We start from the raw sequence: 18649 nt of genomic DNA, 5'->3' as shown, positions 1-18649 counted from the left end.
CCTGCTGAAATAATTAAGGAATTAAAAAAATTGAAAACCGACAAAAAAGACATCGTGAATTGAAATTTTTATGTTTTTTATTCAAACTGTAAAAAAAAATTGACGGTAAAAATTCATTAGAATATACATTCATTGAGAGGATGAATACAACAATTGAAGAACAGGGCACTGAACTTGATTAACCAGCAGTTTTAAGTAAGGGAAATAAATTGCACCGTTGAAGTGGCCACAAAAGACGGAAATATCACTAATTAACTAACATCTGGGTCAAAATTACGTTCGAGGAAAAACTGAGATTAAAAAAGTTCTGTGCCTCAACATTCACGTCATGCACACAATAAGAAGTGTTTTCAGTTCAGTTTTGTCAGACAATAAATAAATGGTGATGGCACTCAGAATGGTTTGACTTGAGATTACCATCTGAAAAGTGCATGGTACAATTTTTCACTTCTTTACATTGTTCTACATGCTGAAGGGGAGAAATTGCCGCAGCCACTACCCTCGTACACTTAAGTGCAAAAGCGATAAAAACTCCTAGCATGAGTCTCGATGATTTACAACTACATATTTTGAGCACCTGATGACTAAATATGGTGCTATTTAGTCACCGGAAGGAATGTATGAATTATCATTTTACATGCTCGATCCTGATTGAGAGCGATGAAATAATTTCCTATACACATGTTCTTGAACAATATTTAAGGAGAAAGAGATCAAACTAAAATTAAACAAACATCATTTTTGCACAATTACTACAAGAAATAAAACTAGCACTATCAATTTTGATATAGAACTTCAAAAAAATGCAGGCACCAAAATTGAAGTTACATTTAAAAATATGTGTTTATAAATGTCGCAGGCAAAAAATCGAATCAGGCACTTTGTCAAATGTCTAGGCACAGTGTCAAATGTCCTCACTCCGATTGAAAGTCTGACTTCCCTGCCAATTTTAGAAAAAATAATTTATTGTCTTCATGGACAATAAGTATTTTTCAAACTATCATCTTATGATTACTGTGATGATTTTTAGCCCACAGATGAACACTCATTTCAAAATATACAGCATTTTTTAAAATACTGAGTTTTTACAATTTTGAAGTTGAAAAGTAAAAGAGGATCATTTTGAAAAGGAAAATACATACAATAGTAATTCGTAGTTTGATGAATTTTTACTTTCAAGATATTGAGAGTTCGAGAACTCTTAGTAAAAACATACAGAACTTTGTATACTTTTCAAATCTGACTATCAGCCTAGGCATTTGAAATTTGGATGGTATTCAGTTTTCATAGAAACAAATCTGTGATAAATTGCACCGATGATTGCGGGTGAATTTTGTAGGCCGTTTGCCGATTGCAAAAACTGGAGAGAAAAATATAATAGATCTTCCTTAGGATACAGGAAATAACATACATAAAACTTTAAAAACTTTTAAAATTATTCTAAAAACGAGGACTTGAGTAAAAAAAATTTACAGGAAGGAAAAAACAATGGCTGTGAAACCCAACTCAATTTTGCAAAAAGCAAATAAGCTTTGATCCTTATTAAACGTTTCCAAGGGGGCTTCTTTGAATCTAAAGCTGAACGCACAACTGCGACAACGTGAATCAGTTTTCATTTCTAACTCAATTTTTTCTGAAGAAACCAAGAATTGATAAAAAAGTAGAAATGGAAAAATGAGTTGATCCACAGGGGTTAAAAATTGATACATAAGCTAGGCCACGGACAAAGAAAATAGATGAACAGAGGCACCATTTCAGATTTTTGCAGGGCCAGGCAAAAAGTGACAAGATTTTCCCCCAATCAAGCAAAATCATCAAATAATCTACCCTAACTTTAGAAAAGCATGTGCTCTCAATTTCTCAACGATTTTCCCACATTCCTTAATTTTTTTGGTGCCAAGCCAAGCCAATCAGTTTTCTGCGGCCTGAGTCCAAAATGCAAGACCGAGCAAATGCTTTGCCTGCCTCTTCTGGCGCACTAAGATCCTTAGTGCGCCGGAAGAGGCACCTTATGAGCCTCCAGACGTTGCCAGATCACCCCTGATAAAATGTTCTCCTATGAAGAAAGTTATGTACACTTTCCATTAAAATTTTCAGATGTTATAGATTAAACTGCGAACAAAACTGACTGAGAAATTGGAAGAAAAGTATTCAGAATTATTCCTGCAAATTTATTTTTCATGGAAGGAAATATGGCTACATCTGAAGGCTCTTACGGCGTTTCTCCTTAACACAGCAGTCTTCCTCCAAATGGCGTCCCTGTCCATGAAATTGATAAAAACAAAATACAATGATGCATTAACATAAAATAAAATAAATTACAATGTACATTTTTTCCAATGGGCTTCTAATGGGCCGTCCATAAAGTATGTAAAGCACTTTTTCGGCATTTTAGACCCGCCCTCCCCCTCTTAACGTTTTTGAGACGTAGGTCCCTATCCTTTCACACATGAAAACAAAATGGCGTAACGCTCTTTTAGACCCCCCCCCCACCCTGAAGCATTACGCAATTTATGAACGGCCCTTACTTGCAAGATGGCTGAGTAGATTGACGTGAGAGAGTGGGATTAGAATGTTCTGCAGCAAAGAAAAGAGATAAAGATGGTGAATTCTTCCCTTAATTGAATTGAAATGTCTGAAGCTAAAAATAACATCAACGAATGTATTGAATTTGAAAAGTTGGTTCTGAATTTTAGTACAAGGGACATGTCATGCAATTTGATAAAGTTCGACTGAATGAAATTGGAGGATTCTGGGAGACAAAACTTTCGTGCGCTTGACTACAAATAGTGGAAAAGCTTACGATTCAAAGCAGAGAGCATAAAAATATGTTCTGTAAAAGAGAATATGGTCACTCTCTTCAGGGAGAGCATTTATGGTTAGGGGAGACTTTGTGAGAAGGCATTTACTTCTACACATCCTTTGCCATGACCTGGGAAAATACTTCCAAAAAATGAGAGAAGAAAAAATCGTCATTTTAGCAACCATCGTAAAAAAACTAAACGAGGGTTAAAAATGTTGACAATTTTTGTCTGAACTGACCATTTAAAAAAAAAGAGGGGTTCCTGCTATGAAAAAAAGGCTCTCAATAGCTACTGCAAAGAAAGATTATGGACCTTTGCCTCTACAAATTAGTTCTACGCACTTCTAAATGAGTAAAAACATGCATAAAATGCATGGTATATATGGTAGCAGATTCTCCTACAGAATGATAAGAGAGCAGATCATACAGTAAAAATTGCAAAAAATGCAATGAAGGTAGTAAATGCGGGTATGTAAGTTTCACACAAAACAAAGGATATACAGTCCGTTTATGATGGGTAGAGTGGACATTTTGAAGGGAGCTCAGAATCGGCTTCGCTGCCCTTTCAAACAAGAAAGAGAAAAAACTAACATGAGCTGGGGGGAAATTGTGAAATTTGAGTTGAATGGACCAAGATTAAGCTCTCATTCACAGAACTGAATAAATGAATCCGGAAAGTTTGATAATTCTTGGCTATAAAAAATTAATTATGTTATCACAGATAATACATAAATTCACATTATTGTGATTCATTAGAACAAAAAGGGCCTTAACTTCATCAGAATGAGCACAGACGCAGCTGCTAGGCAAGTCATAAGACTTGGAATTCTTAGAAACAATTTAGACTTGAAAACGTTAGATTCGGTAAAATAAAATATTGCAAGAAGGCAATCAATATTTATGGACAAAGTAAAAAAAAAGTTTACACCTACAAAATTAAAAAAAATTTTCCCTTCCAAATTGATCAAAAGCCGATCAAAACCAGAAAATCCAATTCCCCCAAAAAGCAGAATTAGAAAATAAAATCAATATTAAGATAGAAAGGATTTTAAAAATCTTGATTTTCAGATGCAAACATTGCATTTTGGATTTCGAGAATAGTTTCAATCTTGAAGTTAAGAGCCTTTTTATTCAAGGTATAACGTTTACAACAAATTCGGCTAAAATTTTCAAACTTAAGGAGATCTAATCAAAAGATCATCAAATCATTGTCTTATTCACGAAAAATGAGTCAAAAATGTTTTATCTCAAAATAACTACTGCCATTATATTACTTAAAAAAAAAAAAAAAAAAAAAAAAAAAAAAAAAAAAAAAAAACAGCAGGAAATTTCGGCAGGCTTTCTTGATGCAGACTGATATGTAGCTACACCATAGTTTCATATTGCAGTTTGAAGGTTCTACTGTAAACTGACACATAACATTGTATCTGATTTGAGCCATTTGTTCCTTACAATACAAATTTCTCGTGTTTAATGAGTTATTAATGGAATCATGATTTGTCAATGACTAAATTGTGATGAATTAACACAATTAACTTCACATACTGGTCTCTAAAATTTGGATATGAGGCTATGTTCCGTTGTATTGGTTTCAACCATTGGCAAATCAATAGCCTGATTATTGCAACTCGATGTGCCGAATATCGCAAGAATGAAGTGACCATCAAGTCAGTACATTAACAAGGAAAATTACCGAAATTTCGCATGCAAATTTTAGCAATACTAGACTGTTGAAATAATGGAATGTTCAGAAATTTTGAGACATCCCTATCAACACATGCCTTTAGGAGCTAACATATTGTTACTTAAAAATAAATTGGGATGAAACCAAGAGCATTTCGAGATAAACAAGGCAAATAACAGTATAAATGCAAACTTTAAGTGTAGAATGGTGCAATTGCCTAATTGAGCAATTTTTAAAGGTGAAACGCACTTGTGCTCTGGAAATTTTCACTCTTGGTTTGAATTTTTGGAGAGACTAAGATGAGAATTTAACTTTTCTGAGGTGAATCCATTTTGACTTTAACAAGAAAAAAGCATGCGGATAAGATGTGAGTGGAAATTTGGGTTTAATTTAACATTTCATAAATGGAATTTACTTTGAACACTTAAATCTCGGCAAAAAAACCACAGAGTAAATGATAGCTTAATTCAAGGAGAGGCAGGAAAAAACAAAATACGGCAAATAAGATGAAAAACCAGGATCTTATCAATTTTTTCTGGAGCTGGTGATTAGAATTTTTTTCAATTATTAGAAAGTTTTTGCCTCTACGTGGCTAGATTTTTGCTGCACTGAATAGGGTCTATTTACTTAGAAATCAGTCTCGGTTTTGTAATAACAGTAAATTAATTATTTATTTTCCACATTTTTCTCCTACATAATTTTGGAGCTTGAAAATCAAATCACAATATTTTGAAAATTCCCAGTTTTTTATTTCATTTGTTGCCTTCAGTTTTTTTAGCCTTTCCCTACATAAGTTGTTAATGTTTTTTTGACTGAACAAGTTATTCATTATTCTGCCCAAGTGTGAAATAATGAATACACCGAGTAAAATAGAGTAGAAAGAAAAATATGTATCATGATTCCAGTGAGCCATGGATGCTTTGAAGGGGGAAAAAAGATATTACATGAATATTACAAAAAAAGTGTTTTTTTCTGGGGGGGGGGGGGGATTTTGGGTGTTAATACAAAGGGTTCTCCATCATGATAAAACAATACTTAACATGCCTTTGCATTCCTTGTAAGCTGAAATGGATTCACTTTCAAATTAAAATTAAAAAACAGGGCTTTACAGATCTCAGCGGCAGTTCCAGGTAAAAACTCAAAGACTAATTTTGAGGATAATCCCTGCAAGATGTAACTAATAAATGCAAATGGGCAGTCAATTCATAAGATTCTTGAGCAAAATAAGTTTCTTGCGACCCTTGTATTTGCTTTTTGAGATAAAATACATGGTGAAACTAGAAAAAGAAGTAATTTTACTGCAGCGTTGAAGAATATCAGCTATCTCGTGTTACAGAGGAGTAAGACACAACTTCACTGCTTCAATCACAAAATACATTCTTCGTACAGACGAGAGAAATCCAGAATAGTTTCAAAAAATAATTTTACAAAGCTATTACAGAACCATCATTGATCAGCTGAGATTCACAGCGTCGCAAATTAAGATACATCTTTTCTTTGTTTCACCACTACCTGTTGCCACAATTTCTCAAAATTCACAATTGTCTGGCTTGGCTGCAGTTTCAGAGTAACAGAAAGAAAATGAGACAGAAGATGAAGACAATGCTTAATGCCCCTGCTAGTCACAAAGGAGTTGAATGCCACTGCCGCTCATTTGGAGATTCACTGGGAGGCATTGCAATAGCAATATCGGACAAACGAGCGGCTGCTTCGTCCATACCGTCTCCAACATCATCACCTTTCGAGCCCTCAGCCACATCACCGACTGGGCTGGCAAATTCCACGGTGAAGCCATTCAAGGTCCCTTCCTCGTCATAAAGACCTGGGTTGAAGTAGAATTTCTTGGTGAAACCCCACTTTTCGATTGTGGTAGTTTGCATTCCATGCTGATCAGAGACAATGCCACGGATCTTTGAGTCAACCTGCAAGGTAAATTGGTAATTGTATTAAATTAAATGATAAAAGTTCCTTCGCTATCTCTGAGCAAAGGGAAAATGTAGAGAATTAAGGCGACGTCCAAACCTCGTAATACTGTTCATTGTGATTGGTACTGATTTTCTTTTGGAAGTTTTAACTATCAATGAATTATTTTGTCAATTGAGACTTAGTTTCAGCAAGACACAAAAAAAAAAAAATCCAAATATTTTGCTATCTTAAATTTTCATTTTTTTATTTTTTATTTTTTATTTTCATAGAGTACATGGAGTCGTAATGTAAGTGGGAGAGTTGGCGCCGCTTTTAGGCATTTTCCAGGTCCCGAATTCTGAGGCTCCTGTTGTGTGAGGCTGGGTCACTTTTTCAATAAATGATTGATTGTTTGCGATACAAGGGTACCTGGTCATCTGATGTAAACAAAGAAGATAGGAATTACCGCATATTGCACACCGCTATTTTGGATCGAACATGTATCGAAAAAGTGATCCGTGCTCGGCGCACACCAGGTTCGGAACTCGTCGAGCAGAACATGGTGCCAGCTTTCCCATTTACATTACGACTCTATGTTTATTTTACATTCTATTTCCGCAATGAACATGGGTGAATGCCATTGAAACATTTTTCAGTTTAAAATTGTTTTCGCATTATTTATGTGAGGTAAAAAAATTTATAGGTAATGTCAAGCAACAATGATGACTCAAGTTCCTTCTACAAAATTAGAAGAAAAGGATATTCTGCAACATTATACGGTTTTTCCATGCTTAAATTTACAAACCTGACTTACTTGGAAAAAATAATTCAAACTATCAAAGTTGGACAAATATCTGATTCATTGTGCATTGCGATACTTTCGATGCATTTATCTGTCACGGTGATGTTACTGTCCATACTCATTCAGCACCCTTAATTGCACTGGCGAATTTACTCAGCGGAATGTTCAGGCTTCGAAATTAAGGAGAACTTCAGTGCTGTTGTGCTAAAGAAAAACGTTGCATCAACCTCCAGGCATTGCCAAATTTCCTTCGATAAAACACGAATTTCCTGGTAAACTTATGCTTATTTTCTCTCCAATTTTTCAGATACTTTTGCTCGCAATTTCACCTCAGATTCCTGAAATTTTCAAGGAAAAATATTCATAACTTTCCTCAGAAATGAACATTTTATCGAAGGAAATTTAGCAACTCTCGAATGTTCATACGGCGTTCTTTCTTAGCACCGCAGAGTAGGAGTGTGTTCTAAAATTAACGTCATGTTCTAACCTAGTTGCTGACTACGTGGTGGGGATGCAGGAATATTAATTTAAACATGATGTAATTTGTAACCAAAATCTCATCCTAGATAATTAAAAGCGCTGACGGAGCACTTATTACATTTGTGAACTACACACAGTCAACTTTCTTTGATTTTGTGATGATACATCCATTTGATTGAAACAAGAGGGAAGGTCTAGGGAAAAGCAATATTACTTACCATTGAAAGCATGGTGTCAATGTCAAATTCCCATGCATGTTCTTGGAAGACTCTCACCAAGCAATCGACAAACCATGCTCCACTTTCAATATATCTAATTGATACGTAACCTGAAATCACATACATAAGAGCAACCATCAAAGTGAGTAGGACAGTTCAAGTAATCGAAAAAATAATTTAAGTGCGGAAACCTTACACTTCCATCAGGCCACTTACTAGTTACAGGATAAAAAATTCCTCTACTTGACCACATTTTCTAAAAATATTCAATTTAATACTAAATGTAACGCATCATGACTAAAAAAACAACTTAATCAGCCCGAAATGATGGTACAATATCAACTGAAAATGGGACTAAGGCCGCAAAAATATAAAATAAAAAACCCGGGACGTTTTGCTGAGTTACAACCGCATTTTCAACCAGCTAAAAAAAAAAAAAAAAAAAAATTAAGAAGAAACAAACAGGGCCTCACCGCAGTTGTTGTGAATACGATATCAACTTAAAATGGGACAAAGGGGACAAAAACATTAAATAAAAAACCTGGGACGTTTTGCGGGACAAGACTCTGTTCGTTTCTTTTTACTTCTCTTTCTTTTTTTGGCAGTTTCAAATGCGGTTGAAACGTCCCGAGTTTTTCATCTCATGTTTTTACTGCCTTAGTCCTATTTAAATTTGATTTTGTACTATCATGAATAATACATTCTCTTTCTTAAACAGAGCTCCATGCAGGCTTTTAACGGAAGGAGACATTTTTCTTCTGCTTTTGACATTTGTTACCAAGAGATTTATGCTTCAAGATATGGTTTGGAAAATAGCGTACCGGGTACACAAGCATTCACAATCAGCATGTGATCATACTTCCTGCCTTTTTCCGGCACAGTTTCTGGGGCTTCTGATCCTCCACGCTGATGCATTGAGTCTGTGGTTGATAATTTCATTTTTCTAAGAACATTTCCGGACGACTGAATTGGCTGTCCGAAGTCTTTACTTTGGCCTCTGAAAATAAAAACACCAATGGCATTAAGTTAGACATTTAGTGAGAGGAAAAAAGTAGTAGGAGGCCAAAAGCGGCTTTCTTTGCAACTTCAGTGAGCTGGGAAGATCAAGAATAAAATTCAAAACTTCCGATGCTTTGTTCCCTCCACAGACTCATGAATGACTTTAAACCCCCTTTTTCTTCTTTTTTCTTATGTAATTCAAGTGCCACACAAGTGGTAATCCAGTCCATTTTATTATAGCCCAATTCCTACTCCGTCCCTGAAGTATCTCTGTCCCTCAGTACTTAGATATAGTTGCTGCAATAAAATGTACATCCTTCATCCCTATTTTACTAGATCACTTGAGCTAGTGCCTCTTTTTGACTTCTGCTGTTGCCTGAACAAAAAAGACACTCTTGCTGGTAATTGGGGTGAATGCATGATCAGGACACAAATAGAGGTTTGAAGGAAATATTATAGACTGTTGCTTGACTTTTCCTGGGCATAGAATACATTTTTCTGAGTAAATCGAGCGCTAATTAGTGTTCAAGGTTCTTGATCAACATTAGATTCTCATGAGGCGGGGAAAATGTGATCTTGGAGAGCTCGTTCCTCAAACTAACCTTTTAACAAATATATAAGTGTTCGGCTCCTGCTTACAGCAACATATAATCATATCTGCTAGAGAACGGCTTGCTTCCTTAGTCATTCTAAAAAAGACATTGATCAAAATACAAAAAGATAAAAATGTGTAAAATTAACAATAATTGTAACACCCATCCTTGTAATTTCACTGATACACTTAGCTGAAAGATTTTAAATGTAACTGTATCAGACTCTACATTTAGCTTCCCTGCTTCCTTGTTTGGATTGAGTAAGATAGGAAGGTGAAGGCTATTTTGATTGTCAAGACGTTTAACCATTTTACCTCGCTATTATTCTAAACAGCGGACCAAACTACCTACTTCTCACAATTCCAAACATATTTCAAACCTCAATAATCTTACCTGCAGGCCTGGAAAAAGAAGAGAATTGGTTTGTCTGTCCCAAAGACTGTACTTTGAGGGTACACAAAACAGTTTATGAGTCTCAGCGAGCTGACACTAATTTTATCTGAGCCTTGTATCTCCATGTATTTTCCTTCTTCACGTGTGTCACCATGAGACATAATGAATACCAAACATGAGTCCACCGCAGCATGTTTTTCTTCTTTTGCAAACTTTTCTACGACTTGTAGTATTTCCTGGAATAAAAATTTCAAAGATTAATTCACCTTTCAAATTGCCTTCCATGAAAAATAACTTATCATGAGACATTCCTAAGGATATCGGTCCAAAAATTGGATTGCATTTTACAAAAAGGAGCCGAAAGCATTCCAATATTGCTGGGAGTAGGCAACATACATTCTTTGCAATAAAATTGTTGAAATCTTGCAAAAATTAAATTTACAGAGGCAATATTTGTCTTGAATTTATAGTTTATTGGGAGTAAAAATAAAACTTGTTTGGATGATGTTGATATTTGCAAAATAAAAAAAGTTTCACAATTTCAGCGACATTTGAGCACTCTTGGTTCCTTTTTGCAAAATATAATCCAATTGAGCCTGAGATCCAAGAGAGGCTGACCAAGCTATTGTGCAAATGATAACAGCAACAAACATGAATTTAGCATCCGAGTTCTTAGATGATCTCCCACCAAATGGTAAAAATTGAAGGGGAATAGGTACACAATAGGGCAATAGGTCTTTGGCACACTCGATTTTTTTCCTAATGAATAATACTATTGAATAAGAAGCCGCAAATTGTTGACTTGCTGATTCAAGTCCGATTTGTAATGAGTGAACGCTTCAATGTTTTACGTTTAATAGATTGGTTTCCATAATTCTTCGATACAGAGTCTGAAACTAGTCTCCCAATGCTTGCTCCAAATCAGACTTATACCTTCTTAGTTCATCAATTTTAGAGAGCTACAGATGCAGAACGGGCTGGATATATATACCCGTGATTTTTTAACAATTTAAATTAAAATGATCCATTGAATGATATTTTTGGATTTAAATGTTACTGGAACTCACCTGAGTTGAGCACCATTAGATAATATAATGCTCTTATCCTACGCGGCAAGAGGGAACAAAAAAACAGAACATGATTTTTTTACTTACGAAAGTCTACCGATTATTAAATTATCTGGCATTGGTGGAAAGTTTTTCAGGTAAATGCTTGGAAAGGTCATAATGCTTAACCCATTCTTGGACACCCCCTCCCTCTTGGTCTGCACTTAAAATGATTTTTTCCTGGGCGGAAAGAGATTTACAGGTTGCTTGCCATGATATCAGTATGTCTGGCAAACAGTTCCGCACCAAATGTTTAAACGCCATGTTAGACAGAAGTTTCACATTTCAAACCATCAAACTAATTTTCTCGATGAAATGGATCCGTTGCAAGTAATAGAGACGGACAATTGAGTATACTTCATACGAGCATAATCTCACAAAAACTTGTTTAGTTCATCAAAAATGTCTTGAACACATGTTGAGCCACACTGTTTCTGAAGTTCGTTAAACTAATTTCAATTTTAACTGTTAGCACTTTTTTCAGGAGTACTGATTGCTGGCAATTGGGCTAGTCGAGACATAAATGCGAGGAAAACTAATCGAAAGACATCAACAATCTGGTCAAGAAACAATGATCAGTTGCGCTGGTCACAGAATCGTGTTTTGATGCTTGAGCCTTGAAGATTAACTAAAAGTAATGAGATCTGTCCGTACAGCAACTCTAACAAAGATGTTGTGCTTTGAAAAGTCAGGTTTTTGACGGCATCCACCGTGGTAGTGACACCCTTAGTTCCTTCCTCTTTTTTTGGATCAGTGATGCAGAGGGCGCAACGCGAAACTTCAACTACATTAAATGTAAACAAATTGAGGTGAACTGACTGACCACCTAATCTCTTCCTGGCGCATGCGTTATCTCCTGACAAGATCTTTGAAGTGCGAATCCGCGTGTTTCTTGAGTTTGTTTACGTTTAACGTCGTTGAAGTTTCCCATTGCGCCCTCTGCATCACTGATCGAAACAAAGAGAAAGAAACCAAGGGTGTCACTACCACAGTGTATGACGTCAAAAACCCGACTTTTCAAAGCACGGTATCTCAGTAAATATTAAACGTTGGAAGTTGCTTTTTGGACAGATTTTATCATTTTTAGATGATATACAAGAATCAAAAATCAAAACACGATTCTGTGACTAGCGCAACAGACGCATTGAAGACTGATTTTGCAATTTAACATGACCGAAATTGCATCCAATGCTTAGACTTCTCCTTCTATGGGTGGTCACATGTGCAGATAATAAAATACACTTGGGACCGCTCAATAAAACAACAGGGAAGTTATGAGGGGCATTAGACTCAGTGATCTTTAGAATTCTCACAGATGAGACAGGGTTGCCACAGAATTTAGAAAAAGAAATTCCCTGACGTTTCCATGATTCCATTGTCACATTTTGGTAAAATTCCCTGACAGTTAAGGATAAGCCAGATGCTTAAAAAGACACAATTTGAAATGATTTTCAGCCATAATTGGTTGTTCAAAACGTCAAACTCATTCTAGAAGGGAAATAAAGGTGACTTGACAATTTTTCCTGACATTTCCAGGTTTTCCAGTTATTCCTTGACTGTGGCAGCCCTTGAGAAAGATAGAAGAATGTTGATGACACTTACATGGCCTTTCAGATCAACATGAGTTTCAACTTCATATCCAAGTTCTGTGAAGAGTTTCTGCAATCGCCTTAGGTCAACTTCAGATCCCGCTCGATTCTCGTCCGGGAAATTGGGGAACTTCTGGATATTTATTATGAGAGCATAACCTTTGGGCTTTGATCCCATTTTGTACGCCTGAAAGTCATAAGAAGTTCAATTGAACCGCATTTTGGGATAAGGAACTACTATGTCTGACTTGTCCATATAAGCATTCATTGGCATGGGGAAACTAATGACATATCTGAAGCTCTGAAATGAGGCAGAAATAGTCCTTACTTATTCCAAACAATTAATCATTGAAAAATCATTCAACCTTAAGAACTGATGAAAACTTTACACAAATTAATACTGTGACTTAGTTTGGAGAAAACACATCAACTACAATAAGACCTCAATTTATCGGATTTCACAACGCCGAATTGATCCATCAAATAGCGGAATCCACTAATTCGAATTAACTTCCTTGAAGGGGCCAGAGGATCCATTCGTTAAAGCACGATCCAATAAGTATCATTCAAAATAATCCAGGAAAATTCCTGTGAGCTAAGTAAGTGCATTCTCTACTTTTGAAAAATGCAAAAATTAAAATTTCTTAGCAAACTCATGGGGGAAAAAACTGACCTGCCAAGGGCGTGGTGGATTTAAATCTAGTCGCTCTCTGGCTAATCGGACGGTGCTGGAGGCCTTCAGCATTGGAGAGGAGTCTACAGTGTCAATGTTCTTCTTGTTTTTCTTGTTATGATGGAACGCTTTCCTGAAACAGAAAAACTTGATCATAGCTGGTTGCCTAGCAGTTAAAATACTGTATACAATCAAAACAGCACAAGCTAATGTCGCACTTAAATTTGTGCATTCCCCTGCACCGAACCACTCATGCTCTAAATGTGCGCTAGTGAGGACAGCTCCTCGGCACAGTGCGGGTTGTTTCTGCCAGTTGTCAGTTGTTTCCACTTGCGTTAAAGAAATTTGGCGAACAAGCCATTGCATCGCGCACCTGTATAGACGCCTTCTTGAAGGAGTGCACAAATAGATCAACTTGCGCACCTTTGCAAAACAGTGCATAGAAGCCAACTTGGATTGCAGAGCAGCTTGTTCGAATTGTTTCAGCATATGTGCTGTGCCATTCAGTGCATGCGAAAATGCAATTCGCAAGTTTTGATGAATTTCATCAGCATTTTTTGCACACTACAAAATTCAAATTATGATTCAAAGGATGCCCAAACTTGAGCTGGGGAAAACTGTTTTATGACTTCTTGCAAAAAAGTTCTTCAATTGGGCCGCTTATAGATTCTTTTGAACAGTTAAAATTGATGCCTCTGGTGAGTGACAGTGATAAGCAAAAGGGAGGCAGAGACTTCTTGACTGCAAAAATGGGGAGGTTGCAAAAGCAGGATTTGAAAATAGGATGGAAACTTCGCTGGATGGTTTGACCGACAAAAATTTTGGGGTTAGAGGGGTTTTAAAATGGGAAAATTAGGAATTTTTATCATCACCGGTAAGTACTGTTTTTGCAATGATTTACAACAAAACTCAAGTAATTCATGGTACACCATTGGCAGAGTAATCGTGAATATACGAAAAAAATAATTGATTTAGAAATTCATTATGATTTTCTTAGATAATACCTTGCATCTTTGTCCGTCTCATGGTAATGAACAGGTAGGTCACCAACTAATTCGACTGTTTCATGTGCTTCGACAATGGCCTGAAGATGACTGTTACGGGTTTCCGCAAAACTGGTGAAAATTAATGGAGTCATATCATCTGGTGTGAGCAGCAAATGCTCGTAAAGCTGATCGATCTTACACTCGTCATTTCTTGCTGCAGCCTGAAAAGTTAAGATAAAACTATGATAGCGACAAGTATTGAAAGTGAGGGGAAAATGGAAATTAAAAAAAGGAATCTATCTGAATGTAAATGAGAAAAAGACACAGTCTAGGAACAAGAGGTTCATTCTACGATTATGATCCAGTTTACTTATTTATTTCAGTGCCAAAACCTATGCTGGTCTCATTTGCTAGATCGCATAAATTTAAAAAATTGATTAGTCGACAGGGATGATTCCGCACCGAAATTTCACGTAGATTACAGTGAGCAATTTCATGTAGAAATTTTTGATAGTTAAATCTACCAAAATTAAGGTGTCTCCTTGGGTCAAACTGGGTGCTAAGCTAATGAATCAGTTCAATACGTTTTTTTTTAATACATCATGCGAACGTTGTACCTAAACAGGAGTGCGGAAAGTTCTTTGCTTTCACATTTTTGGAGTCAGCTTTCCTTTTTAATGAGGTTGCCTTCATATTGCTGTCCACAGAAGACTTCCAGGCTTAGACTTACTTCCTTTTTTTCCGCCTAAGAGAGCCAATTACAATCGGCCTCCTGTGGTTTAGTGGTTGTAGCGCTGGCCCAATGACCAAGAGGTCCCGGCATTGATTCCCGGACAGGTGATCTGAGTTCGATGGTCTCAGGCAATGGTCACCTGGGGCTGGGGTAATAAGCGTGGGATTAGCTGATAGGCTACTTGAAATTGGTAAAAAAAAAACAAAAAAAAACACTGTTTCCTTCCGCAATCAGCCAAACAGCACTTTCTGCACCCCTGTACCTGAACTTTACTCACTGTTAGTTAATCCCAAATTAATTTTTCATGGTAACCAGGGGAAAGATTCATTAAAAATTAGAGTGGTCAAAATAACAGGTTAAATTTAGAAAAAATTGGAAATATGACAGTAAAGCTAATAAAGGAAGAACATCCAGTGCTATCCAGACGGCAGAAAAAATGGATCGGCACCACACAAAATAGAACCTATTCAGCACATCAAATGAATGCTACTTACAAGTGAATTAACAGTCTCTGTGTCCAAGACGTTATTTGCATGAAGTCGTTGGATGAGATCCTCCAGATGGTGGGTTCCCATTTTCAATTCTAGAATGTTTTTCTCGATCGACTGGTTTACCATGTTGATTGATGTGAAATATCTAAAGACAAAAAAAAACAGGAAGTAATGATAAGAAGGTAACAATGTAACTTCAGTTCCCTTACACATAGTATACCCACTTCAGATTACTGAATTGAGATTCCATGATGTATGTTTCATATCGAAGGTGTAAGTCAACAATCACATAACTCGTTCGCGGTGTCTGAAAATCTCCGCCTCTATGTTATTTTTTTAAGGGAGCACAAACTGACATCATTCTTTGAAGTTTACGCAGAATTTTCTTCGCACAGAGAAGAAAAATCACGGCAGTTTTAAAGAATTGCTGTTGAGTAGTTTTCCGTTTGAAAAATAAAGTATGACAGGAAGTCTGCGACGTCGCAAACCGAGTTATGTGATTGCAGACCTACACCGTCGATATGCAAATTACTTAAACAGCCGCTGCATCTGTCGATCAACTCTTTTCTGATTTCAAACCATACAGTAGGATTCTTATTGACCCATACTTCTTGAAAATACTTAAATGAAAGCAATCAGAACATTTCATTTGATCAGTCAGCAGTCAAACATAGTAGCAGGCATTCCAATTTAGACCCAAATTAAACAGAAAGATCACAGTTGTTGATACAACCTTGCATTGGCTATCAGACAACTACTGGGCCTTGATGGAATAGAGAATAGTACGAAGTTAAGGTCATGGTTGCATGTAGTACAAGGTGCCACCCAAAATTTTCTATGTATGCCTTGCACCCACTCTGCGATGGACGCTGCTGATTCCTCGAATTTTCTGGCGCTACATGCAATTTAGGTTGCTTACCTATTGAATCATTGAAAGAATCAAATGCACCATCAAGATTATACTATATGTCTAAATTTAGGATACTTACTGACTGCAAGTATCAGTCAACAGGGCATTTTATACCGGACAAAACCTTGAGGAAGGCTGCAATATTTGATCATGAGAGGATGAGTTCTCTTCAATTGAGTCTAATGAGTCAGCTGCGCTGGTCACAGAGTTGTGTTTTGATGCTTGATTCTTGCAGATTAGGGAAAAATAACACGATCTGTCCAAACGACAACTTTTTACATTCAATATTAACCAAGTTATTGCCCTTTGAAAAGTCAGGTTTTTTGATATCATCCACTGCTGCAGTGACACCCTTACTTTCTTCCTCTTTTGTTCGATCAGTGATTCTGAGGGTGCAACACGAAACTTCAGCGAGGTTAACCATTAACAAACTGAGGTGAACTGACAGACCGCCTAATCTCTTCCCGGCGTATGCGTTGTTATCTCCTGATAAGAGGGTCTTCAGAGTGCGAATCCGTTTATTTCTTGAGTTTGTTTACATTTATTGTCGAGGCACCCTCAGCATCATTGATCGAACAAAAGAGAAAGAAACCAAGGGTATTACTGCCAAAAAGGATGACATCAAAAACCTGACTTCGCAAAGGGCGATATCTTGATTCATAATGAACGTAGAAAGTTGCGGTTTGGACAGATTGTACTATTTTTCGACAATCGACAAGAATCAAGCATCAAAAATCAATTCTGTGACTAGCACAACTGACCCATTTGAGATGACCTACTCACTTGGGGTGAAATCAGTGATCAGGAGGCAGAAATCAGATAACCAGCTCTAAAAATTGTTGACTTACAGGGTTTGGCAAATCCATCCAAACAAGGGTATGGACTGAAGAAAGGAGAGTTCCAAGGCTAAGTCTATTGGGGTTAAACAGAACCGGCACTAAACTATGGTATGATTAAGACCACAGACAATGCTACTAATAAGCAGTCCTTATGTCACAACAGCTTGGAGCAATAGCTTCGCTCATTTCTTCCTCGTACTGAAGCGATACTACCTAAGTACGTGGCATTACTTGAGCATTAGGCTAGGTGCTTCAGTAGCAGTTGGCGTCAACAATAAAAAATGAGTTTTTCTTCCAAGTAAACTGAAAAAAAAAATACTCCAACTGAATGCTAGTCTCCTTCATAAACTACTTGACTTTAGAATAGCAGTTGCGCTTCCATGAAGTAAGGTCATTCGTAGCTACATCATTAACATTATAGACCACCGATGAGGGCTCCAAGCTTATTAGGTGATGGTGAAGTGGACCATATTTAGTGACAGCTTCATAGTGAGTGCTTGGCGGGAGGACCTATGGATTTAATTTGATTCACCGTCAAAGACTTCCGAGAGAAGGGCTCAAGGGTCATTTGGAGCTCTGCCTCTTCCTGGACTGGCCTAGGCACATCAAGGATTCTACTGTTATGGACGGTTGAGCTGGATATACAGATTCAATAACCATGAGTGGTTGTGAGGAAATGGGAAGAGGAATTATTTCATAGACAACTTACTTAGGGTTGAACTAAAAAGAGCTAGACCCAAGAGCAGAGGTCCCTGAAGGAAGCAGAACAGAGTTCAGGACATGGATTGGAGTTAACCAATGGCACTTCGTAAACTGGAATTGCTTAAATTTGAGCAGAAACTCACCATAGGTTTTGATAAGGAATTGATAAGTAAAAAATTAAGCACAGACACAAAGGGAGCACACTGCACAGCACAATGGAATTGGAGAACAACGACAGGTTTCAACAAGTTTGTGATGTCAATAGCCTTTCCAATCTTTCTCGCTCACTGCCCATTAGTTCTATAAATTGTTAATAGAGAGCGGTGATCTGACGACAAGAGTTGCCACCAGGTTACCACGTTGCCAAATTCAACGTTATGAAAATAGTACTTTTTAGATGATTCCTGCATAATTATTTGGAAATTACGGTTCTCAGACTTTTTTGGAGGGTATACCTAGTTCGAATCGACAAGAATCGTTCGATTCGACACCGATTCGGTCGACATAGAATCGATCGACATGGATCGAAAAATAAAAACGTGAGTCGATCGACACACCGACTCCGTCGACAAAATTAAATCGATCCACAGACTTGTCGATCGACTCACGGGTTTGTCGATCGAAGCGGTGTCGATCGATTCACGTTTTCATTTTTCGATCGATTCATGGCGATCGAATCCCTACCCTTCGACTACTTCAGCCATGTATTGACGTCTCACAAAAACTGTTAAATTTCATAATCT

The 18649-nt window shown here is 37.0% G+C and overlaps 1 protein-coding gene across 3 annotated transcripts; it reads right to left on the bottom strand.

Moving 5' to 3' along the window:
* Positions 1–59: 59 nt before the first annotated feature.
* LOC109030899 (caspase Dronc) lies at positions 60–18178 on the bottom strand. Of its 3 annotated transcripts, none has more exons than XM_019042120.2 (10): positions 18050–18178; positions 15459–15600; positions 14250–14452; positions 13246–13378; positions 12586–12759; positions 9878–10113; positions 9494–9580; positions 8714–8889; positions 7893–8002; positions 60–6409 (listed from the first exon to the last, which is right to left on the bottom strand). In XM_019042120.2, exons 2-10 carry the CDS (start codon positions 15579–15581, stop codon positions 6110–6112), a joined length of 1542 nt encoding a protein of 513 aa, XP_018897665.2. In that variant the 5' UTR covers positions 15582–15600; positions 18050–18178; the 3' UTR covers positions 60–6109. The 3 variants fall into 3 exon arrangements, with proteins under 3 accessions (XP_018897665.2, XP_018897656.2, XP_018897674.2); XM_019042111.2 differs by having other exon boundaries at positions 17914–18172; XM_019042129.2 differs by lacking the exon at positions 9494–9580 and having other exon boundaries at positions 17914–18172.
* Positions 18179–18649: the final 471 nt, after the last annotated feature.

Source organism: Bemisia tabaci, chromosome 5, assembly GCF_918797505.1.
Source record: "Bemisia tabaci chromosome 5, PGI_BMITA_v3".
NCBI lineage: Eukaryota > Metazoa > Arthropoda > Insecta > Hemiptera > Aleyrodidae > Bemisia > Bemisia tabaci.
The sequence above is the reverse complement of the archived record's forward strand: the minus strand, read 5'-3'. Positions and strand labels throughout refer to the sequence as shown.